The 25,556-nt window shown below is 46.0% G+C and overlaps 1 protein-coding gene across 6 annotated transcripts in view; it reads right to left on the bottom strand.

Moving 5' to 3' along the window:
• Positions 1 to 25,556, bottom strand: part of LOC117068784 (receptor-type tyrosine-protein phosphatase T) — a 123,413-nt gene that overhangs the window by 38,789 nt on the left and 59,068 nt on the right. For 5 of the 6 annotated variants that reach the window (XM_033186438.1, XM_033186437.1, XM_033186435.1 and 2 more), the window contains 7 exons: positions 18,101 to 18,137; positions 16,601 to 16,698; positions 14,240 to 14,299; positions 13,405 to 13,521; positions 8,586 to 8,740; positions 4,445 to 4,580; positions 2,233 to 2,382 (listed from right to left, as the gene is read on the bottom strand). In XM_033186438.1, the coding sequence (XP_033042329.1) occupies positions 2,233 to 2,382; positions 4,445 to 4,580; positions 8,586 to 8,740; positions 13,405 to 13,521; positions 14,240 to 14,299; positions 16,601 to 16,698; positions 18,101 to 18,137 (753 nt within the window). The remainder of the gene's footprint in view (positions 1 to 2,232; positions 2,383 to 4,444; positions 4,581 to 8,585; positions 8,741 to 13,404; positions 13,522 to 14,239; positions 14,300 to 16,600; positions 16,699 to 18,100; positions 18,138 to 25,556) is intronic. The other variant, XM_033186439.1, reaches the window with a different exon arrangement.

Raw genomic sequence — 25,556 nt, forward strand, 5'->3', positions numbered from 1 at the left:
CTGTGTGACACCTTCAAAACACTAAGGCTGCAGAAGCAGCGCACGCACACCGAGGCTCAGACACAGTCTCATAGTACCTGCCAACCAGAGGAACTAAGTGGTTCAGCTCAGCCAGTGCTGCATTAAAGGGTGGGCCAGACAGGAGGGCGTACAGAGGGGTGGGGGTAGGAAATCCCTACTGAGGGCTAAACATCACTTGCATTGTCATGGAATGGGGGAAATCATTTACCAGCACTCTTCTCAGAGAGAAAGCTGTCTCAGTATGGAAGGAGGCCTAGATGAACTGCTCAGGATAGATGAGAGACCCCCAAAGGGCAAACCCTAATATGTCTGGGAAATTGCTGTGTTTGGGTTCTGCAGAGTAAATCTTGCAAGTTTGAGGCCAGAGCTGAACTGCTCTATCCAATGGACTAGATGTTACATGCAATGACTAGAGTCCTGACTAGAGTTCTGTACCCTCCATCCTTCCCTCATTCAGCCCTCTGTCTCTACTTCAAATCAATAATGGTTATTTGTTTTAGGGATTGCTAAGGTATTGGCCTGCCTGGGATATCTGCCCGTGGAACAATGGGCCTGGCCTTTGCCCACTGACTTGAAGCAAGACCTGGAGCTTCCTTGCTTTCTCATACCTCGTTCTCAGCTCCTATTGCCCGGGTGTAATCCTGACACTGGTCTTGCGATAAAGGGCTGGCTGGACTCTGGCTTTACCTTACTTAGTGATTCATGTCCAGGCTTCTTAGACCAATCAATGTTGCCACAGCGCTGACCATACGGGCTTCCAGGTGAGGATCTGGGATACCTGAGCTATGTTCTAGGACAGTACTTCTCAAAGTTTAGCATGCATACAGATCACTCAGAGATCTTATTAAATTGCAGGCTCTCATTCATTATGTCTGGGCGAGGGCCAAGATTCTGCATTTATAACAAGTTCTCACGTGAAGCCAATGCTGCTGGTCTCCAGACCACACTTTTTAAAATTTTCTATCATTTTATTTATTATACTTTAATTTCTAGGGTACATGTGCACAACGTGCAGGTTTGTTACATATGTATATTACATATGTATACATGTGCCATGTTGGTGTGCTGCACCCATTAACTCATCGTTTACATTAGGTATAGCTCCTAATGCTATTTTTTTTTTTTTTAAGATGGAGTCTCACTCTGTTGCCCAGGCTGGAGTGCAGTGGCATGATCTCGGCTCACTGCAACCTCCGCCTCCCAGGTTCAAGCGAGTCTCCTGCCTCAGCCTCCTGAGTACCTGGGATTACAGGAGCATGCCACCATGCCTGGCTAATTTGTTTTGTATTTTTAGTAGAGACAGGGTTTCACCATGTTGGGCAGGCTGCAGACCACACTTTTAGCAGTAATAGTCTACTGAAAAATACTGAGAGGACCTGAGTCCCTCCAGGGATGAAGGAGCATGAAATTCACACCCATTTGTATAAATTTGTCTCCATTCACAATTTGGACTAGAACTGAATAAGACTTCAGTTAAAAAACATATTCACAGTTAAAGATAAGCACCAGCAATCCCTGAGTGCGTCGTTGTTCATGGCTGTGCATTTTGTGTCCTGGAATAGATTCTGCAGCTTCCTAGAGGAGCAGACACTGAAAGTGCATAGACATATCAGTTGTCCCAAAGAAAACCCCACAAATGTGCACAGAGCCACTGAAGTTGGTTGGGTTACTATTACGGACTAAATGTTTTCATCCCTCCCCAAATCCATGTCATAATCTTAGCCCCCAATGTGATGGTATTAGGAGGTTGGGACTTCGGAAGATGTTTAGGTCATGAACATAGAACCCTCATGAACGGGATTATTGCTCTTATAAGAAGAAACATGCAGGGCCGGGTGTGGTGGCTCACGCCTGTAATCTCAACAATTTGGGGGACCAAGGTGGGAGGATTGCTTGAACCCAGGATTTGAAGACCATCCTGGGCAACGTAGTGAGACCCTATCTCTATAAAAAATTAAAAAAAGAAGAAACATGAGAGCTTGCTGCTTCTGCTTTCCACCATGTGAATACGCAGTGAGAAGATGGCTATCTGAAAGACAGGAAGTGAGCCCTCCCCAGACACTGGATTTACTGGAAGCTTGATATTGGACTTCTCAGCCTCCAGAAATGTAATAAATAAATGTTTGTCATTTAAACCACCGAATCTGTGGAAATTTGTTATAACAACCCAAACTGACTAAGATGGTCACCGAGCCTGGGATTTGCTCATACCTGAAATTCATCTTTGATTTGGCTGGAGTTCGTCTGGGGGTCCAGCCTGCTGATATTGTAGTAGAGAGAACGGAACTCACACACAGGGATGGCAGTGTTGCCACAGAGGCACGCTTCCAGGATGGCATCGTGCACAAACACATACTGCTCCTGCAAAGTCAGAAGAGAGGGAATGGGGTGCCAGGTAAGAACAGTGGTCTGGTAATTTGTGGTCCACATTTAGTATTGTGGCTATGAAGAATAGACACTTGTCAATATATTGTAGAATCCTTACTTTTTATACTGTAACCCAAAGGACCAACTTTCCACGTTTCCTAATGATCACCTGAACTATGGTGGGTCTTGTTTCTTACAGAAGATGTAATAGCATAGTCACTGATAAAATGAGAAACTTCTAGACATGCTGTAGCAGTGCTCTTTGTGTCCAGCCCATGTCCCCTCAGCTTTCACCTTTACCTAAGGAAGGCTGCTTGCTGCAAACACCTGTGATTCTCTACTGAAGGCAGAGAGGATACTTGGGCTGTGTGGAAAGTAACCCTCAAGCAGTGACAGATAGAGAGTTGAGGACGGAAATCTAAGTTCCTTCTCCCTTTAGGTGGAATCACTTGGACACGCATGTGTCTCAGAGTTCCCAGCAGAATTGGGTTCCAGTTGTCTAGAGTGTTGAACAGCTTGTTAAAGTAGCCTTTGTTTGTTTCCTTCCCCGCTCTGCCTCACTTTCCAATTCACCAGTCAGTGTGTCTTGGGATTACCTTCCAAGCAAATTATTTGCCCGCAAATCTTTGCCTCACAATCTGCTCCTAAAACATGTGTCATGTCTTCTCCTATCTCAATTATTTGTACCTGCTGTTCTCTCCTCCTGAAACTCCACTCCCTCTTTTCCATACCTTTAATGTTTCATTCTTTCTGGAAGGCCATCTGTTAATCCACCAGGCAGAAGTTGGTCTCACTTCTAGGCCCTAGATAAATGTTTGTTGAGTGACCTTTTCTGCAGAACTTGGTCAGTTTCTCTATAAAGTGTGCTTTTCCAGATGCAACGTGATGCATCTGCATTTGAATATGTCTGTCGCCTCATCTGTCTGACTGCAACCGGCAAGCCTGCCTTCTGCATGCATGAACCTGGGAATAGATAAGCAGCCCTCTTGGCTTTAGTGCTAGAAGCCTGAAGACTGGCCTGTGTGAGTTAGCTCAGAGCCTATGTGTGTAAACCAATCAGTGGTGGTATTCACTGCAGAGTCAGAGGGGCTGGCTGTACCAAAGCCATGGGTCACTTCCCTTTGCAGGATTGATTATGTGCACAGTTCCTTATCTGTCCCAGTCTGACTGCCCAGGCACCCAGAGCCTTCACTAGAACAGAAGATGGGCTCATTACGGGAATGATAAGCCAAGGCACAGAGTGGGATAGACAGAAAAGGCTGCTTAATGAGAGTGTGGTTCTGGCAAAAAAGCAGAGGCCTTTGGGGTCACATGGACCCAAGTTCTCCCACAGTCTGGTATGTGAGGTCTTAGGGACACAATTTATTAGTTTCTTCTTCATTGATAAATTGGAGATAATACTAGGAGCTACACCATAGCTGTTTTGGAGGAGTAGAAACACTACCGCGACTAGAAAGAATGTATGCTGCCTGGCTCACAGTAGGTACACAACAATAAAGATTAATTCCTTTCAGTACTCTTAGGTTTGGGCTCTCTAACTACACAGAGAAGTGCTGAAGGTCTGCTTCACCCTTGAGGGCAGGGGCTGTGTATTACGTCTCTTGAAATCCCCAGCACCCAGCCTAAGTACTCAGTTACTTTGTTGATTAAACCATTCCCTGCAGTGACTGAACCATCGCTTGGCATGTAGTGGTCATTGAATAAATGCCAGTCCTTCTTTTTCCTCCTCTATCACTTCACCCAAGGCGAGAATGCTATTCAAATAATCCCCGAAATTTGTCATTCTGTCCCTGCTTGGATGGCCTCAAAGATGGAGAACTCGCCACCATTCTTCATTGGTGGAACTCCCTGCACTGTAGACCTCCAGGGTTGGCTGGGGCACCCTAGCTTCCACAATAGTCTCTCCATAGTAAGCCACGAGTCTACTCCCTCCCACTTCTCTCACACCCAGGTCCCTTTCCATAGGATGCCCCTACCTATGGGTCTCTCAGTTCTATCATGTTTCTCCTTGGTCAGGGCTACAGGTGGCCAACGGTCTTGGTTCCTTAGGACTCACCTCTGTCTGTACCAGGTTGACCCTCTGGGCCCGGAGCTCACGCACGCAGTTGAAGATGTCCACCACCCCTTCATTCTCGGCCATGTCAAGCATGGTGTCAATGGCAATGAAGCAGCCAGTCCGCCCAGCCCCAGCACTGGAAGAGAGGTATGGTCTGTGTTAAGGATCTTTGTGGGGGACCTGCCCTGGGGAGGTCCCTAGCATTCAGCCCTATCCCCAAGGGTCCTGCTGAGAGGCCAGATACAGCAGGAGTCAGAACTGTCTGAATCCCAACATTCCTGGGGGATCTTGAGTAAGCATCTAAACTTCGACTAAGCCCCAGCGGTCTCCTTTGTAAAATGAGAGAGTAGTGCTGGTCTCCGAGGGCTATTTTATCAGGACTGACTTATTTTGATGTAGTCATTTGGCAAAGGTTTATTCAGGGCTTACAAAATGCCATTGTTCTACGTGCTTTATAAATGTTACCTATGGATTTCCCTGCGAGGTTAAGAAGTTTCTCATCCCATTTCACAGGTGAGAAAACAGGCGCAGAGGGCTTACCTTGCCTGACCGAGGCCATACAGCTGGCAGGTGGCAGAGCTGGAACTTTTACTCCAGTAGTCTGGCTCCAGATTATATGTTCCCACATTTCCTTTCTTTTTTTTTTTTTTTTTTTTTTTGAGATGGAGTCTTGCTTTGTCGCCCAGGCTGGAGTGCAGTGGCCGGATCTCAGCTCACTGCAAGCTCCGCCTCCCGGGTTCACACCATTCTCCTGCCTCAGCCTCCCGAGTAGCTGGGACTACAGGCGCCCGCCACCTCGCCCAGCTAGTTTTTTGTATTTTTTAGTAGAGACGGGGTTTCACCGTGTTAGCCAGGATGGTCTCGATCTCTTGACCTCATGATCCGCCCGTCTCGGCCTCCCAAAGTGCTGGGATTACAGGCTTGAGCCACCACGCCCGGCCTCCTTTCTTAATATGTATAGTTTGTAATGCATGTGCAAACCACACATATACATGCCATTTCCTTGTCTGATGGTTAAAATAATACATCTATATAGCATAAAATACCTAGCATGGTTCCTGGCATGCTGGAGATGTCTCATAGACATGTCTTTCCTATTTTCTACCCTTCTTTTCTCCTCTTTTTTCTTCTTTAGCAAATGGGTTGATGGATGGAAGCGAGAGGAGAGAGAACAGAGGGGAGGTGAATGACAGGACAGAAACTAGAGTTCTCCGAGCTGCGCCCAAGACGGAGAGTGGTTGGTGGAGCACAATGTTCAAAGGCCAGCATCTGGCTCCACCTGCAGCTGTTTTCCCAGGATCATGAAGCAAGAGCGTCATGAAACTGGAGCAGCTGACCGTCTGGAGACCCTTGTCAGGGATCAAGTTTCTGAAACAAGAGCGTCATGAAACTGGAGCAACTGACTGTCCAGAGACCCTTGTCAGGAATCAAATTTCCTAATACATACTTGATTTCTGGTCACTAGTGGCTTCTTTAGGAGAATCTTAGACCAAGTACAAAATAGCAGAGGAACTCAACGAGACTCTATGGGCCTTGGCCAGCCCTTTCTAGATGAGTGCTGGGCTCTGAAACATCAGTGCCGACCAAGAGGCACATAAGACATGTGCCTCACACATGTGCAGTTTTGGATGGGAAGGCCGGGCAGCCTGTCAAGGAGGCCCCCTTCCACTGCGTTCTTGCATTTCTCATGGAAACAAGCGTCTTTGTCTAACAATGTGGATGTCAAAAGAAACACAAAGAGGAAGAGAGATGGAACACAACAACAAAGCAATATTGGCTGATTATAAATCCAAGGAGCAGAGGCCAGCGCGGACCACTATCTACAACAATTTGGAAAGTACACCCATCAGAAGCAGAGTCTTCATTCATGAGCAAATTTCGTGATGTAAGTTTGCTTCAGAACCTACTCCCCCAAATCCAGATGCGGGGACTCAAGAGACTCGGCCTCTGTGTCTGGGAGGGAGTATAGGGGGTCACTCATGTGTTTTTTCTTCAGTGTTCATATGTTCAATGTTCTTCAGTATAAAGAACCAGCCCAATTTGGTTCTGAATTTTGGAACTATCAGTGGTGACCAAGTTGCCTAGTGTCTGTTAGCTTCAGATTTCTGATGCATTTAACATACCTCCCTGCAGGGTCCTTGTGAAGACAGAGCTGTGTTTATTTCAGCATCACATAGTAATCCAACACAGGGTATTTGAAGAGACCCCTAGGATTAAATCCTGGCTCTATTACTTACTAGCTGGTGACCTTGGGCAAATGACTTAACCTCTCTGGGTTTCAATACTCATCTATAAAATGATGTTAATAATTAATAGATCTACCTCACAGCATTAGTAGCCTAATATGTATAAATTGCATGGAATTACAATTAAAATGCATAATGCATACACATTGCTTTGTGCCTGGATACATAATAATTTCTCAATAAATAATGGCTATTATATTCAACAAATATTTATTGAAAATGTAAGATGCAGTAGATGCTGGGATTAGGAGTGGGAATATGAAAACATTCTTCCTTTCCTGAAGGATTAATAATCTGGGGAGGGGGAGAAGACATTAAGAGGCAGAGAATAATGATACATTAGAGTGCTCACTACATGTCAGGCATTCTCTCTTAGGCACTAAGTACACTTAGCCAACCCATTTGTTAATAATTTTCAGAACAGACCTAGGAGTGGGTACCACTCTGCTCACATGCATTAAGATGACCTGCTATGGAGATACATAAGGCCTTAGAGCCATCATGCGCAGAGGGCCTGATAAACATTTGCCATTGTCTTTCTTTCTCCCTAACTCTTGATCTGGGTGCTGTTTGGGATATAGAGATGGGGGGATTAATGATCTATTGCCCTTCGATTGCTGTGAGATATAAAGCAGAGAATACATGCAAAACACTTAAAGAGTCCAGGATTACCTCCTCATCCTCACTTGCCTTATCTGTGAAATGGGGTTGTGTAGCTACTATTGCTGGGAAGATAAATGGATGCTGTATGAGGATGGGGCTGGCTCTGAGACATCCACAGCTTATAGAGTCTTCCATGGTCTCTTGACTGACACAAACTGCCAGGGAAGGGATGTGATAACTCAAGCATCCAAGGTCTGAAAAGATGGGCTGGCCCAAGGTCATATTGGAAGAGAGAGGCAATGGGAAGGAGGGGGATGCCAGCTGGCCGGGCTTCGGGTCAGGGAGGCCATCCTCCTCTAATTCTGGACACCCCTGACATGATACTTCATCTCCATTTGGGAGGATTCAAAGACGTGCCACTCATTCTCAATGTGACTTTCTAGGTCAGAGCTGAAAATCTCTCTTCTCCATAATAAGGTAAAACCTGGTGCTGTCCATTTCTCTCTATGAGGGACCCTGCAGGCTGGCAATTGATTTTGAAAATAATAGAAATGAAAAGAAGCATGCTTCTACCAAGGCACCCTGCTGCCATGTCAAGGAGCTGAGGGCGAGTGTCTGGAGAAAAGCAGGTGAAATATTCCCACTCTGTGTTTACCTTCTCGGCACTTGAGTTTTTGTATGTGTAAGATGGGAATGATGATAATGCCCACCTCTCAAGACTGGATGAGAAGTAAATTAAATAATGTGGGTAAAGTGCACATGACAGACTCAGCAGACGCTGCCAGTGTTCAGCCTGCCTCCCTGGTGACCTCACTGTTTTCAGACAACAACAACAACAATGGCCACTACTGCTCTTCCTCTTGTTAGTTGACCTTGCGACCAAGTCTCATCAGAAAGCATAGGGCATGGGGGACACAGGAAGAGGAGTCTCTAAGAGTAAAGCCACTAGAAAAGACAGCATGTCCCTCCCAAGAAAGCTGAGGTGCAGAGGCACACTAGGGTAGGTGGAGGACTCTTTTTTTTTTTTTTGAGATGGAGTCTCACTCTGTCACCCAGGCTGGAGTGCAGTGGCGCGATCTTGGCTCACTGCAACCTCCCCTCCTGGGTTCAAGCAATTCTCCTGCCTCAGCCTCCCAAGTAGCTGGGATTACAGGTATGTGCCATCACAACCAGCTAATTTTTTGCATCTTTAGTAGAGACGGAGTTTCACCATGTTGGCCAGGCTGGTCTCGAACTCCTGACCTCATGATCCGCCCGCCTTGGCCTCCCAAAGTGAAGGACCTTTGACTTACCTGCAGTGGACCACTATGGGCCCTGCTTCTGGGGGGTTGAGGAACTTGACCTGGCGGACGAAGCCCAGAAGGCCAGTGGCGTAGCAGGGAACGCCGTGGTCAGGCCAGCTGGTGAAGTGGAAGAGGCGGAGCTCCCGGATCTCATGGTAGCCTTTCTGAGGAAAGAACAGGCCTCTGTTCTTCCAGCTGCTGCCCTCACGTACCCAACCCAGCAACACATGGAGCCACAGCTGCTGCACCGAGGAACCTCCAGCAGGGACAGGGGCCTCACAGTGTTAATAGGTGTTACTGCATAGAGCCATTCTGTGATCAGTTACATTTGGGAAACATGGGATTGTTATAGTGAAACTGATGGCTTTATTACAGGACTTCTCAGAGTCTTGAGTGTGCTCGTACACACACTGAATGCCTGGGGGCCACAGAGCACCCTAGGAAACCTTCTTTTGTTTGCCTACGGGATGGTCTTTGACAAGTGTTTCATAGGAGGTGTATCGAGTAGAACGGATTTAAAGAAATGTTGGCCTTAAAGACCAAGTCCAAATTGTTTCCAGTGGAATCTGAGGCTTTCAGTGATTGAGGTCTGATGTTCTGTCATGTTCCAGCCTTGACTATGATAGTCTGTGTGGCTTTCAAAATGTATATAACTTAGTAGACTTCTTTATTAATTAGATTCTTACTTAGATTGATTAGATAAGATACAAAACAAACAAAAGCAGAGCTTCTCTGATTGATGGAGACAGATTGGGGCCTAGAGCTCTGAGCGGTTCCCCTTCCCTTTCACATTCCTCCACCCCTCACAGACATACACTCCAGGCCCAACAGTAGTTTTCTGACTATTCCAAGGTCAGATCACACTTCTAAGCTTTTGCTTAGACAGTTCCTGCTACCTACTATTTTTCTGCTTAGCAATCTCCTGCAGATACCCAGAGAGCACTGAATAGGAAGAGTCTGTTTGATTTTTCATTCCTTCAGTTAAAAATCATTTACCAAGTGTGACCTGTGCCCAGCCTTGTGCTAGGTACTAGGAAGGTGAGAATAAAAGCCATAGCTCCTATCCCTGGAACAGCTCATGACCTTGTCGGGGAGGCAGATGCCCAAGTGGGTAATTCTATTGAAGTGGATAAAGGAGTACCTGCTAACCTGATCTGAGGAGAGGAGAAATCAGAGAAGGCTTTCTGGAGGAGGTGATGCTTGACCCGAATCTTGAAACAAACTAATAGTGAAAATAATAGCTAACATTAACTAAGCATTTACTGTGTGTCAGTCACTCTTCCGAACACTTCAACATGCTAACTTATTTAATCCTGATATAAATCCCTACATTTTTATCTCCACTTGATGGATCAGGACACTGAGGCTGAGCAAGGTTAAGTGACACACCCAAGGTCACAGTACAACTCATAAGTTGTAAAGAGATGATGGGAACCCTGGCTGTCTGTCTCCACAGTCTGCACTCTTAATCATTCTAACACACCCATGTGTGAGTATTACCCAGTTGACAGGAGAAGAGGAAGGGAATCCAATGCAAGGGGACAGCATGGGCACAGGCCTGGGGACAGGGCTTAGCATGGCATGTGCAGAGAATCACTAGCAACCCAGGGCAATGCTAGAGGCAAGTGGAAGGCAGGCCATGGGGGGGGGACCACAGGCCTGGGGGTGCAGGAGAATAGATGAGAGCTGGATCCCAGAAGTCCTTGAATCTACATTAAGGCCTTTGGACTTTATCTCAAAGGCATTGGGCAGCTACAGGGAGATTACACAGATGGTTCCACACAAGAGGAAGTGCATCATGAGACTTGCATTTTAGGAGGCTGCATCCTGCTACATGAAGAATGGATTCAGGTGGGTGGATCGGGGGTTGCAGAGAGGGCACTATTGGTGCCTATGCAGATCCCCATCACTGGGTCAGTGGACTCATTGCCAGCTGCTCTGAGTCGTGGCTGTACACAGCTCACAGTTACCCTCTTCTGAAGAGGACTGTTCTCAGCTGAACAGGAACGCCCTCCCCTGGGGTGTGGCAGCATCCTCCAGTGACTGATGATAGTCGAGGGAGAATGACCAATTGGCTTGCCACTTGCTCAGTCAGCCCAGGACTGAGGGGTTCCCCGGTATGCGGGACTTTCAGTGCTAAAACCAGTCATGTTCTGGGAAAAAAAGAATTTTTTTTTACCCTAAGGGGGGCCCCTGAGGCCCCTTTGCTTCAAGGTTGGACCAAGTGTGCGGTACCCTTCATGTTCCAGGGCTCTCATGGGTTCAGGTGGAAGCAAGTCTCTGCTGAGGCCACATCCTCACTCAGCTCCTTTCCCCACTCCGTCCTGGCTCTCTCACCGCCTTCTGCCTGCAAACTCTCCCTCAACACACGAGCCAGGGCACCCCTGCTGCTTCTGGCTCTGCTTCTGGGAAACCCAAACTAACATGGGGCAGGACTAGAGGCAGACAGTCCTGTTAGGAGGGAGAAACCAGAGGCCCAGATTAAGGCCGTGATGGATGAGCTGAAGGAGAAACCTTCAAGAATACTTGGACTTTTTTCATGCCATCCTCCAAATCAATTCAGTCTCAAGAAGCCCTCCTTCGAGCTCTTCCCACCTGTGCTGTGATGATTTATCAAGGATCCTCTCTCCCTGATGGGACTGTGCTATCTTCAAGGGCAGACAGCATTCCCTGTTTATTATTTCCAGGTTCCCAGCTCAGGAACCGATTTTGAGCTAAAACCACAGGCAATGTTTGCTGAGTGCCTGTCTGCGTGCTGTGGAGAGGCTGGCTAAGCCCAGTTAATCCTCAGAGGCCCTTGGGGTCTTTTAAGGGCATCTCCCTATGAGTAATATCTTCCCTCATGGTTGTTTAAAAGACAAAGAAAATGTAACCCAAGAAAGGACCATAATTTTTCAACATGGTTTGCTAGCTGCAATTCCTCAAGGCCTCCCTGCCCGTGTCCCCAGTCACTCATTCCATCCTCGGGCATTCAACACAGATGGGACAGATGAAACTGGTATCCCACCTGCATCCTCTTCCTTGGGCCTGTGCTTCCAGGCCTCAGCTGCAGGGACTGTTGGTTGCTACTGCCTCCCAATTGTCCCCTTCTCTGGAGACATGCCCTCAGTTGACAGGGGCTGGCCCACCCTGGAGGTTACCCCTCAGTGGATGGTCCACGGTCAGCAGACTGACTGATGTGGGAGCACAGAAGTCTGGCTTCCTTGCCTTAAGGGGGACAACTCTGTGGCATGGTTTAGCCTTGGAGGCTCCCTGGGGATCACCTCTAGGTTAGACTTCACTGGAGCCTCTGCGCTTGGTTGGTGTCTTTCCTTCCCTCTCCTGCTTCCCACTCTGTTAGGAATTTTTCCTGGGAGAGCTCCCTTGATATACCTTATGTTCCTGAATCCTTGCCTCAGGCTCTGCTTCTAAAAAACCTGACCTAAGGCAACATCGAAGTCCCAATGGTTTCCTTCCTCCTAGTGGAGGGAGTTCACAGGCTTCCTGACTTTTTCACCCAAGACTGGGGACTCAGATGAAAAAGACCCTGAGACTTTAGGAGTCTGGGGGTTGGAGTGGGAGCTTCCGAGGGCAAACAGTATGTCCTAGGCCACTATGTATGCTGGAACAGTACTGTGTGCATGCCGGGCTCTAGTCTGCAGAGCAGCCTGTTTTGGCTCTTGCAAGGACTTGTCCAAGCCTCAAGGGCACAGCTCTCAAAGCATGTAAGTCCCCAGTGCTTTTGCATCCTCAGGCCTGTGGCCATGTTGTCTGTTCAAGTGGCTGGTTTTAGAGGAATGGAACCTGTGGTGTAATGGAAAGAGAAGTGTGTTACAGGGGCCAAGGTGTGATTCCTGGTTCTACCAGCCCTGCAGCTGGGCAACTTTGGACAACTGATTTAAACTCTCTGTGTCTCAGTTTCTTCATCTGCAAAATGGGGATAATAATAGCTCTTACCTTATAGGGTTGCTGGGAGGATTAACTGAGTTACTCTATGCAAAGCATTTAGAAAAGTACCTGGTTCAGTGAGTGCTCAGTAAATGTTAGCTATCATTATGATATAATAGTAATGACAGAATAGCAATGATTATATAATAAGTTACAAATATATGTTTTATTATTTGCAATCACATTCTTGCTCACCAAGCTTGTGCAGCCCTGGCCTCCTTTTAATGTCTAGACCAGCATTTCTCCACCTCGACACTACTGATGCCTTGGGCTGGAAAATCCTTTGTTGTCGGGGGCTGTCCTGTGCATTGTGGAATATTTAGAAGCATCTCTGGCCTCTACCTACTAGGTGCCAGTACCATCCTAACCTTTCTCCCCCAAGTTGTGTTAACCAAAAGTGTTGCCAGACATTTACAAATATTCCTTGGGGGATCAAAATGCCCCCGGTTGAGACCACAGGCCTCGAACAGCTTGAGATCATTTTATTTCCCCTCCAGACTGCATTTTTTTTCCTTCTGCCTGGGATAGCTCTTCTTTCCTTTCTACCCTGCACTGGTTCCTCCTCCTTCATTCTCTGCCCAAACGCCTCCTCCACTAAGAGGCCCTCTCCTACCACCCATCCTCCTGTGGATTTCTGTCTCCATCCTTTGCATATTCCTGTGTGACTTTTATCACAATGTGTTGTTATTTCATTGATTTGCTTATTGAATTCAGTTTGTCCAGCCTACTAGATGTGGGATCCATGGTAGCAGGATCCATGTCTGCCCTGATTGCTGATCTGTTGCTGGTGCCAAGCATGGGGCTGGACATAGAGCAGACCCTCAGTCACCACGTGTTCTGGATGAACAAACAAGCCAGTTCTCATGGTGGACCGGCTGCCCACAGCCTCTGGGAAGCTTACCTTCTGGACTGTGAAGGTGCGTATGACATATTCTGCCAGGGGCTCTGTTTCAATCAGGGTGACTTTAATGTCTCCGTAGACCTCCGTGTCATCTGGCCAGTATCGCACACATTTCACCTGTGGCCAAGTGAGAGACAAGAGACAGAACAAAGACAACGATGCATAAGCACATGGCTGAGTGTGAGCAGCTGTCTCATCTGGTCGTCCCATTCAAATAAACCCAAGGGTGACTTTGGTGGCATTTCAGTCCACAGGGTTCACAGCTGGCCAGGGATCAGCAAGCTGCACAGGGCTAAGCTCCCTCCCAGAGGCACTAGAGCCATTAGAAATAATTGTAGTACCTTCTTTTGCAAAGCTCCTTGTAATTTTCCAATGCATTATCACACTACGTCATCAAATAGAACAAGGTGAGATAGGTGGGTGTTACTAGCCCCACTTCACAGATGAAAATAACACTCAAGTTCAGAGGTTTGATGACTTGTCCAAGGCCATGTGGCCAGTTTGGGGACTGACTGAGTCCCCTTTCTGCTCTGTCAGGGTGGAGCAGCTGAGTATTATCAGCTGAGCAAAGATGAGAATAAAAGGTGGGAAACAGGAGGTGGAAGCAGAAGTGGTTGGGAGGTGGACATCATTAAGAGGTGGCAGGTGGGAGTCTGGAAGGAGAAAGGCTCTTGGGTGGGGAAAGGATGGCAGGTGCTGGACTCCAAGGGAAGATGCGCAGCTCCTCTCTGACCCTGGACGCGAGCAAGCCTTTCCCCAGTCGACTGTTTAAGTCACACTCATGGATGAAAAAGAGATCATGGTTTTCCCCTTAAAAGAACAAAAGCATGATTACCATTCCGGGGGACGCTGCACGGCCTAGAGTGGCATTTCCCACAGTGTGTTCCGCTGGGTGCTAATAGGTGTTAGGTAAAAAACAAGAAACAAAAAACAAACAAAAAAAGGTTTTGTGGTCAAATGAGTTTGGGAAATGCTGTATTACACAGTTAAATAGGTAGCTTTGCTACAGGACTACTCAGCTTCTTTCGCATGCTAGTGCTAATGTGTTTTGTGTTTTGCGACTCTCCAAAAGGGGCACAGAGGACGCAGCATTTCCCAAACGTATTTAACCATGGAACCCTCTTCTCACTAAGCATCCCGCAGACTAGCATCCCATGGAACCCACTTAGGGAAACACTGGTATAGTGCAACAGGGCATGGGGGCAAATGGATTCATTGCTTGGTCCTAACACTTAGTATCTGGGTAGCCCCAGAAAGTGCTGAAACCTCTCTGAGCCTCAGCTTCCTATCAATAATGATAGCTAACATTTACCGACTGTGTACTGTGTCTACCATGGCTCACAAAGTGTTCCGCAAATACTTTACATGTATTATTCTAATGACTTACCAACACGACTTTATGAAGTAGGTATTATTATCCCCATTTTGCAGACGAGGAAGCATAGGAAAGCTAAGAAAATTGCCCAAGGTCAACTGTCGGTAAGGGACGGAGCCAGGATGCAAACCCAGGGCACTTGAATAATAACTAGGAACATGGGCTCCTATGATTATTTTAAGTTGCGGGAATGCACAGGAAGGGCCTGGCACAGTGTTTGACACTAGCAGGAGTTTAAGAGATTGCTTTCCTCCCCAAATCCAATTTAGATTTATGGTCTATCCTTCAAGGGAGTCTGTTTCCAATGTGGGATATATTGTAGAACAGGCTGAAATTTGCCTCAGAATTCTGGGCTGGCCTTTATGTCCACAGTAGCTGCACCCTGGGCCTGAGTCCCTGGGGAACAGTCTGAGTGGAGTGACCACGAGCACTGGAATGAGAGTCCACTGTCAAATTTTGTGCCTAGGTTTTGACTGAGTGACATCAGGGTAGGTACTCTACCCCTTTAGGTCTGTTTCCTCATCTGTAAAATTGAGTGATGGACTAGATAAGGGTGGACTCATGGATAAAGTCTCACCTGGTCCTAAATTCCCATTAGGCCCTGAGATGTCCATACCCCTTTACTGGATTACAAAAGCCCAGATTTTCTCCTTCCCATCATCACAGAGACCAGAATTCATCTTTATGAATTATCCGTTTCTTACCCAAGCAAAAACTTACCTGCCCACATTTTAGTTAGTTCACATGGTGTGTAGAGAGCCCTTTTAATTCTAGTGTTTGTACACCTTGCCTTTAAACTCAGCAGCCCACCCACATGCCAGAGTTAACCAAGTAGGCAAAAGCAAGCTGGGAATAGCAGTCCCATTTCTAAGCCCCAGGAGTAGTTGAGGACCACCTCAGAGAGAGTTGAGATGGAGCAAAGCAGGAGACCAAGATCTGAGCCCTGAAGAACATCAAGATTTCTTGAGGTCAGGGGAAGAAGAGCAGGTAGCAAAGGGTTGGATGCCGCTGAGGTTGAGTAAGATGAGAAGAGAGAAGTGGAGACTGGATTTGTCGACATGAAGGATATGAGTGATATTGACAATATCACTATTGGTGGGATGGAGGGAGGAGCTACGCTGGGGTGGGTAGAAGAGAACATGAGTGAAGAAACAGAGCCTCTCTGTGAGTCTTTAAAGTTTGGCAGAAAAGCAGGAACAAGAAGATACTTTTTATTTACCTTTTCCTTTCTTTTTAAGATGGAAGGTACTGGGCATGATTGTATGCTAAGGGGAACAATTTGGCAATGAGAAAGAGACTTATTTTGCAAGCGAGAAAGGGAAAAATGAAAAAAATTATTGAGTAGAATCTGTGATCCAGGCACGAGGTTTGCCTTTGGAAGGGCAGAGACATGGCTTCTGTTGTATTAGGCTGAGCTATAAGAAACAGTTGACATTCGACCATTTGAGTCAACAAAAACAGCCATTTCTTATAGTCAAACCTGACAGCAGAGGAGAAGAACAAGAGGATGGTTGTAGATACAAGTAGGATTGTAGCTTTATGGTGTGACGATGAGGGAGTGCATGACTGATGGTTTTAATTTCCTCAAAATATATGAGATGACATCATCAACGGAGAGTGAGGGTGGAAAAAGGGATGAAGGGGATTTGAAGGGAAAGGACATTGCTTGAATGTGGAATAGGAGTGATGACATCTCCCTTGTAGGTTGCTGTGAGGGTGAAATATTGACTAGGAGGCACTTAGCACAATGCGTGGAACAGAGAGATGTTCGAGAGGGCATCTCCAGCATCCTCTGCCCAGGCGAGTGCAGGAGAGGCTTACCCTGCCCACTTCCACCAGGTTTGTGACCATGACGATGCTGGCAGAGTTCTCCTGCCAGATCATTCTCCAAAAGTCCTTTACGGTCTCCTGCATTGGACCTGACAACAGAGAAGGCAGTGAGGTTAGAGAATGCAAGTGCAAAGCAGCAGCTGAGAAGATTTGTCCCTCTGGTTGGTCAAGTCTCCATACTGGTGAGCAGAAGTGAGGCCGGTGATCCTCTTTAAGACACCAAGTATCTGAGACATGGGCCTGAGACATGTGAGCCTGATGGGGACAGATTAGGGTATGGATGGGGAAAGCCTCATTCCAAGCTCTCACAATCTGCAGCATCTACTGGAAATGTTGGCAGCCTCTCCTCTCTCTTCTGTACTCCTCCTGCTCAGACCGTTCCTACCAACTGCACGTATCACCTTATCTGGACTGTATTATGGCTTGAGGGAGTTTTCAAAAATTGGGCTCCAGAACCTCCATGACAGACAGGAAGGCAATTGGGGTGGGGGGTGGAGAGAGCTGCTGGGTGCCAGATGCTGAGAACAAAAACAGGAGATGCCTGATTTTGAGCTTGACAAATGCTGGAGGCATTCCTCTAGAGCCTGAACAGAAAGGAAGAAAAAAAAAAAAAAAAAAGACAAGGAGCAGAAAATAGGCTCTGACAGTCCAAAGCAATTTCCTTGGAAATTACTCTTTCAATGTCCTGGGCCTTCGTCATTTTTAAAATTACAAAAGTAATACGTGTGTTTGATATAAAAGTTTGAATACCATTTTTCTATATTTATATGTATATGTGTATATTTACTGTAATAAGCATCAAACCTATTATATGTATTTTCTGATACCCTTAAAAATTCTTACCAAGCATAATAGTTTTAACAGTTGCAAGGTTTTCTATAATATGGTGGTAACACACTTTATGTAAGCAATGTACCAGTTGTTGGGCATTTAAGATTTTTCACTTTTTTATTCCCATTATAGATAACACCGTGAAGAATGTTCTTATATGCGTCATTGTCTATATATATAATTATCTGCAGGATTTTTTTTTCCAGAAGGGTTTGAAAGGTATGATCACTTTTAAGCCTTCTGAAAACGCACTGCCAAGTTACTTTCTAGGGCAGCCAGCTGCATATCTGTTATGGGCACACATCTATCATGGAGATAAGGCACCATCAGCTTGGGCCTCTCCCTCCTGACCATTTCCAAGTGACAGCTTCTTACTCTGTTACTCATGGGCCTTTCTCCTATAGTGAAACTTGCCACCATTTTCCTTCTCAAATAAACAAACGAACAATCTCAAGGACCTCTGGAGATTCTTCAGCCTACCCCTCTGTGACTTCTTTGCTGGTAGAAACTCATTCCTCTCCTCCAGGGCTGTTTAGTGAAAAAGGAGGGGTGGAGTATCAGATATAGGAGGAGAGGACAAAAGCCTTGCATTTAAGAGAGCCCTTTCCCTTGGGACCCCTGAAGCCTCTCTGAGGCACTAGGTGGAGGGAGGGCACTTACCTTGAGTTGCGATGTAGTGCCGAGGTCGATGGTATCCCTGGATAACAGGAGAAAAGCACTGAAAAGTCTGTTGTCAAAGCTTGAAGACAGCACAATATTAATAAACATCCTCTCCGAGTCTTGATTTTCTCATGGGCAAAATGAGAACAGCATCAGTTATTCCCAGAGAAGTGGCAAAGGTTAAATGAGATGTTGCACATAAAGTGTGTAGTAAGTCACTAAATGCTGGCTATTCTTGTAGTTACTTGTGAGGTGCCTACATAGGCTTGCCTTGGAGCCAGTGGCACTGGGAGCAAAGATTTGATGGGCATCACTTGTCCTTATGCACCCAAAAAGAGGTAGAGAAGGAGTTTTCAGGTTTATGGGGAGCATCAACCACCAAAAAGTCTTTCTTGAGCCATGATTTTATGAAGAACACTGTACAAGACCCTATGGGACACCCAGAGAAGAAAAAGGAAAAAAAAAAAACAATTCAATTGTTGACTCCTTCCATTAGTAACAATTAGAAAAAGGAAATTGAGAAGTATCCCACATTGCTTCTCTATGCCAACATTCCTGGGCTTGGAATTGAAGTCCCAGGTACGGAGAAGACCTTATGAAGGTGTGACTTGGGAGACCCATAAAGATACCTGCAAATTCAAAGACCAGTTTCTAATTTCTGTGTACATTTCAGAGCACTACAGTAGGCCTTGCTGTACTCTGGCTGGGGAGTACCCTGCTGCCCCATAACCTTCATCAGTGGAGAAGAGGTTGAAGGTGACCCCTCTTTTGCCTGGGCATGGCATACATGGAGTGTCCTTTTTCCAGTTACAGTCATACTGAGTGGAATTTAAGTTTTGGAGACAGACGTGCATTTAGTGCAGAACATTGAATGCAATTCGTATTTGTTAAATAAATACATGAGTGAATGAATGAATAGATGAGTTTTAAAGAACACAGATGCCAATTATGGACCCTATCAACTGAGAGATTGTTGACAGTCCTGAAATCCACTTAGCTTTTATGGTTAACCATGTCCAGAGAAAATAAGTCCTAACGTTTGATGGACACCTGCCTTTGTCTTAGATGTTGCTGACCAGTCTTTTTGTGTTGTTGAGGTGGATGAACTGCCTTGAGGCCACTTTCTTCAGGAAACAGAACTGCCATCTGTATGGTTTATGGTGCCATAGATGTGGCATCTCTAAAGTTCTAGACCCACTTTCTGATTCAAAGACAAGTTTCTGAGTCCCTTGTACATTTCTGCACCTTTGTGTTTCAGTTGCTCAATAATGATTTTGCAGGCACCTTCCAATTGCTGGGCCTGCTCTAGAGTTGGAGGTCGGCACCAATCCAGGGGCAATGTCATGACCAGAACTGTTGGATTAACCACAGTTAATGAACAGCCCCACTTAAAGTCTGTGCTTGAGAAATCCTATGTACTTAGTGAGGTTGTCAGTTTCTTAAGGACGAACACTCCCTACTAAGCTTAAATTTTTTCCCACAGAGCTCAGCACAATGTGAGACTCAGAACAAATACCCAATAAACAAGCTGTTGACAAACCAACTAGGCAGGCAACATAGCATGGTGATTATGCATGCCATGGACTCTGGAACTCAGCTGCCTGGGTTTGAACACTGGCTCTGTCCCTTCTAGGGTGTGTCGTCTGGGGCAAGCTACTTAGCCTCATTGTGCCTCAGTTTTAAAATTCACAATAGCAAAGATATGAAATCAACCTACGTGTCCATCTCAATGGATGATTGAATAAAGAAATTATATAGTATTCAATATGTATATTATGGATGTATATGAAGATATATATATATGGATATATATATACATGGAGATATATATGTATGTATATATATGGAGATATATATACACACACACAGTATTCCATGGTGTGTGTGTATATACATACATATATGTACACACACACCATGGAATACTACTAAGCCATAAAAAATAATGAAATCATGACTTTTGCAGCAACATGGCTACATGGATGGACCTGGAGGCCATTATCTTAAGCAAAAAAACTCTCAGAAACAGAAAGTCAAATACCACATGTTCTCACAGTGGGAGCTAAATAATGTGTACATATGGATGTAGAGTATGGAATAGTAGACACTAGTGGCTCAGAAGGGTGGGAGGGTAGGAGGGTGGTGAGAGGGATGAGAAATAATTTAATAGGTGCAATGTGTACTATTCAGGTGATGGTTACACTAAAAGCCTATACTTCACCACTGTGCAATATATATAGTAACAAAACTGCACTTGTACCCCCTAAATCTATAAAATTAAAAAAATTAATAGGGATAATGGTATTTACATCTTAGTGTTGTTGATCAGATTAAATGAGTTGATATATAACAGTTACTATGTGCCAGCCACTATTCTAAGATTTAACATAAATGTCTTTGCTATTGTTATTTTATTGTTTATTTGGCAAACATTATTTAGTGAGTGCCTATCAAGACTAAAAGTGTATGCAGGCCTCTCAGGGGATACTGGGATGATGAGACCTTCTTTGTGTTAATGTAATAACTGAGCCCTTCCCTGTGACACAAGTGGTAGGAGGACCTATCCCTTCCTCCAAGTCAAGTGGACAGGGCTGCTCAGGCTAAAAGAAAGAAGTAAACCCAAGGGTTTTCTTGAGTAGCTTTGGGAATAGAAAATGGTCCCCTAGATCCTGGAAAGATGCAGTTTCTCAAGTCTACCCTCTTCTGCCATCCCCATCACTCATTCCCACAGCCCTCATCCTCCCTGGCTGAGGCCACAGCACTAACCTCTAGCTGGCCTCCCTGCCTGCAGTTTCACTCTGTAGCCTTGCTGCTTCCTAACCCCATGAGCTTCTTCTTGCACACTGAGTGTGTTATTTCCCTGCTTATAAGCATGCAGTAGCTCCCTGTTGTCTGCATGGTAATGCCCAAATGCCTTAGCTTGGGACTAGTCATCTGTCTCCATTTTCATCTCCAGCCTCACCTCCAGTTGTCCCTCTTTGTCCACTCCTACAACTGCATGCACCCTGTGCTTCAGCCTCACCAAGCTGCTCTTGAAATATGCCCTCCTCTGGGATGCAGAGCTGACTCCTTTCTTCTGAGTGGCCCAGTAGGGCTTTGTATATGCTCAGTGAATACAATTCCATGTGCTACAGTAAATTTTTTTTTGTACTTTTCTCCTCCTGGGCCATGGGACATGCCAGCCAGAGCTGAGTGCAGTTTTCAGCAGTCTGGTTGGTGAAATACATGCACGAATGTTTTTGAGCTGAAGTTGGAGCATCCTCTTAATGCTCAGGCTGGAAGAAAAAGAGACCCTGGAGGAAGCTGTGATTTGGAAGATTCTAATGTGCTTGAAATTCAGTGAGATAACATTCTGAGCAAGAGATTCACATTTTAGTTGTGGAGTTAGCTGGCTTGGATTCTCTATTTTGTGAATTCACGTGTTTGCACATTCACTGTCAATCAACAGGTATTAATTAAGCACCTACTACTATGTACAAGGCACTAGAAATACAAAAGTGGACCCGATGAATGTGGACTTTGCTTTTGAGCAACTTGTAGACATCAACAGACTGGGGTAGAGGCTACTAATGGGAAGATGTGGGGACTCTGTGGAGCACCCGTGGGAATTGAACAGCCAAGGAGGGCACCTCAGAGGAAGTGGTGGTTGATTGGCTCCTTAAGCCTGGTTTGCGCATCTTGACACCTCTTGTCATTTCCATTTCATCCTTTCTGTGATGTTCCCAGTTTCTCTATCATTCTTTCATCATCCACTGGTTCTTGCTGTCCTTCAGAGATAGGGATCACATGTCCATCCAGAGGCCTTAGCACTGGCCGTTCCCCGTGCCTGCTATGTCTGCCCCCAGGTAACTGAGTGGCTTGCTCTCTCACTCCATCCAAGCTTCTGCTCAGTTGTCAATCACGTCTGTGGAGAGTTCATCTCTGACCACCCCATCAGCTTCTTTCTGCTTTCTCTGGCTTACTTTTCTTTAGAGAACTTATCACCAAATAGCACACTATTCTTTCTTCATTTACATGCTCCCCCAGTTGAATGGGAGCTCCACGAAGCCAGGGCTGTATCTACCTTGCTCATGGCCATGTCCCCAGCACCTAGAAGTCAGCCTGGACCATTGGCCTTGAAAAATTCATATTGACTGAATACACGCATGCTGTGTGCCTGTTCCCACGCTGCATCTGAGTAAAGAGACCCTCCTTGGCTTCCAAAAACCCACGCAGTCCCCAAAGAGAAAACATTCTAACCACGAGACTCCTCAGCAAAGGAGATAAAAGGAAATGTACTGCTCAATTGGGGCTCCTCTGGGGATTCGCCAAGAGCGAGTACAGAAAACTTCCTAACCTTAAAAGAACTTTGAGTTCATTTAAGTCCCACCTACACAGCACGCAGATCGACTGCAAACCAGCACTGGGCCTGCCTCCATCTGTCTGTGAGCAATGGGAAAGAGGTTTGCATCCAAAACGCATTTATCTCTCTCTGCACTCATGCATCTGTTACTTACTGGGGACCCAGATACGATATTTATTTCCAGGCTGGTAATTTATAACAGATTTAAGTGGCCAATACATTTTCGGGTGTGCAAACAAACCTGCCAGCAGGATGGTTCAGACAGTAACAGACCACGGCCTCCGGAGGCAGAGACAGGGCTGGCCCCATTCAGCTCATTATCCCAATGGAGTTATTTTAATGAATCATCAAGATCCAATTGTAGAGAAATGATTCTAGCGTGGGCAGTTAGCTCATTAGAGAGCCGGGAAGGATTCTGGCTGGGTTGGAGACCAGGGTGATGGAGTGAGGACCGAGTTAGCTGTCTGGAGTACTGTTTTGCCAGGAATCCAAATAGAGGCCCCAGGAATTTTATCTTTGCTGGAAGTACATAGTTGGTTCACAATTAATGGAGTTCCTCACTCTTCACTCTATAGTAGTAATGGTGCAAGGAGTTGCTTGTGGTTGGTTATCTTCCTTTTGTCCCTCCATTTCCCCTTTTTCCTTCCATGGTCTGCTCTGTATGGATCGCACCATGGGCTCCTATGCTTTCTGCTTCAAATTGGGTTTAGTCAATGGGGAACAAAAGCAGGAGCTCAGAGACCAGGAGGAGGTTGGGGCATATGTTGTTCTAGGTTCCTCCCTGCCAGGTCACTGTGGCTTGCTTGACCTTGTCACTCAATCAAGGGCTTCAGTTCTTGAAGGACAGCCCTCTCTCACAGCTACTGTCTTCCCTTATCTGGGTCTAGGGCTGGTAAGGACTCCCTACTATTGTTAGCCTAGTGATACTGCACCCTACCCTACTGGTTTCTCTTAATCCTGTTCACATCCTTATTAAACTTTCCCTGGGTACCCACTTTGAGGAAGCCTGTGTTTCCTTTTGGGATCATGACAGATACTTAACATCAGTTATTGCACACTTGTGGGGTGGTACCACTATCTCATTTTATAGATATCAGAATGAGTAAGTAATTTACCCAAGATCATAAAGCTAGTAATCACAAAGGCCTGGATTCAACAGCCAGGCCTTCGACAAAGACCAGATTCATGACTTGATTAGCCCTGGATTCTAACCACTGAGATTCAGCCCGGAGTTCAATATCCCATGATAAGACAGCATGAACAGAGGCCATTTGCCTTGTCTGCCTAACCTATTCTTACAGACAGAAGAAGGAAGTCGTGGTGTGTCCTAAGTGGGCAGAGAATTGAAGTTCAGTTGTGTGACCTTGGACAGTGCTCTTAACCTAGACCTCAGGTTTCCTGTCTTTAAAGGCTTGAAACATGTCTTGTAATGATAAAACAGGAAAGGAATCAGAGGCATAATTAGCACTAGTGTTGTAGAGATTAACTTACACTGAAAGCAGTTTCATTTGTTGCCTATAAAATACCAAAGTGTATCTTGGCCCTGACTGTAGTCAGATGCTCATTCAACTTTGGAATGAGTGCCTATCTAGGAAAATGACTTTTGCTGGGGGATTCTAGTCAAATGATGAATGCCAGATACAGAAACTCAGGCATGCCAGACCCTGTGTGGGCTGTGGTCCTTAGGGTCACATCCACGCAGCCATAGACAAGGTCGAGGAGAAATGGAGGAATCAACTCAACCTGCATCAATATATGCTGACTCGGTCCTTGCTGTGTGTTGGCTACAAGGTGGTGTCTGGTAGTGGGTGGGGAGGGGAAGGAGAAAGAGTGCTAAACTGGGAGCCATTCAGGTCTAGTTCCCATCCTGGTTCTGCCCCCGACCAGCTGCATGGCCTGGGACATATCTGTAATTTCTCTAAACTTCAGCCCTCTCCATCTGGAGAATGGGAACGATAACACCTCCCTTGAAGGGTTGTGAAGAGGTTTTGATAAGCTGACTTACTGAAGCCACCCGTCATAGGACCCAAGAGTGACTCATTAAGAGCCAACTGGTGTTGTCGTTGCTCACTGTGATTATTAAAGACAGCAGGGTATGGTGGGAGAGGTACTCTTGACTCAGATTTCTGCTCCCTCCTTCCCTACCTCCTAGCAGTATAATCCTGGGCAAGTTATATAATTTGAAGAGACTCGCTTACTCATCTGGAAATGGGTAGTAATGGTACTTACCTTGTGAAGTTGTGATACTAGTTAAGGTGATGTTGGTACAATGAAAGGTGATCAGTAATTCTTAGGTTACTATAAACCCTTCTTGCCTGGATGACTCTAAGTCATCTTTCAAGGCAGAACTGAGACATCACCTCCTCCAGGGAGCCTTCACTGGCTACTTCCCTTTCCCACCAACTTGAAGCACTGATTTTCCTTTGTGGTCCCACAGCCCCTGCTCTGTGAAAGTCTACTTTCTTATCTGACTCCCTCACCAGATTTGAGTCCCTTTTAGGTCAGAGACCCGGTCTTAAAAGTCAGTATTTCCCATACACTCTGTGTATGCTCTGTGTTTGTGAATTGAATACTGGATGTGTGAGGGAAAGGCTGCTGGCATGATGGGTGCATGCTCAGAGTGCCCTGCTCTGGGCTGGATAAAAGCTATTGAGAACTGGCCATCTCCTGTGAACTTTCCTGGGAGGGCCATGGTGGCAGAGACAGTGTTTATCTTCAACTCCACTGAAGTTCCAGCCCCAGTTCTTGGCCATGTAGTAGGCCCTTTGTTAATTAGGGTGTAGTTAGGGAAACAGAAATCACTCTAGATGTTTCAGACAGAGGCAGTTCAGCATGGGGAGCTGGTTACACAAGTGATGGAGGAGCCAAGACGCCAGACAGAGAATAGTGGGGCAACCCAGACATCAGGGACTGCAGGAGGCTGCAAGCAACCCTTAGAACTCGTGGGATAGCAGGAGAGGGAGAAATAACCAGAATACAGAGTCTAGAAATAACCAGAGCCCCAGTGGGCTGACTGGCAGGAGATTGGACTATGGCAGGCCTGCTTGAGGAAAGATGGAGCCATAGACAGGATACAGCCACTGCTGGAGCAGCTGCCTAAGGAAGGCAGTGAGA

Source organism: Trachypithecus francoisi, unplaced genomic scaffold, assembly GCF_009764315.1.
Source record: "Trachypithecus francoisi isolate TF-2019V2 unplaced genomic scaffold, Tfra_2.0 Lachesis_group21, whole genome shotgun sequence".
NCBI lineage: Eukaryota > Metazoa > Chordata > Mammalia > Primates > Cercopithecidae > Trachypithecus > Trachypithecus francoisi.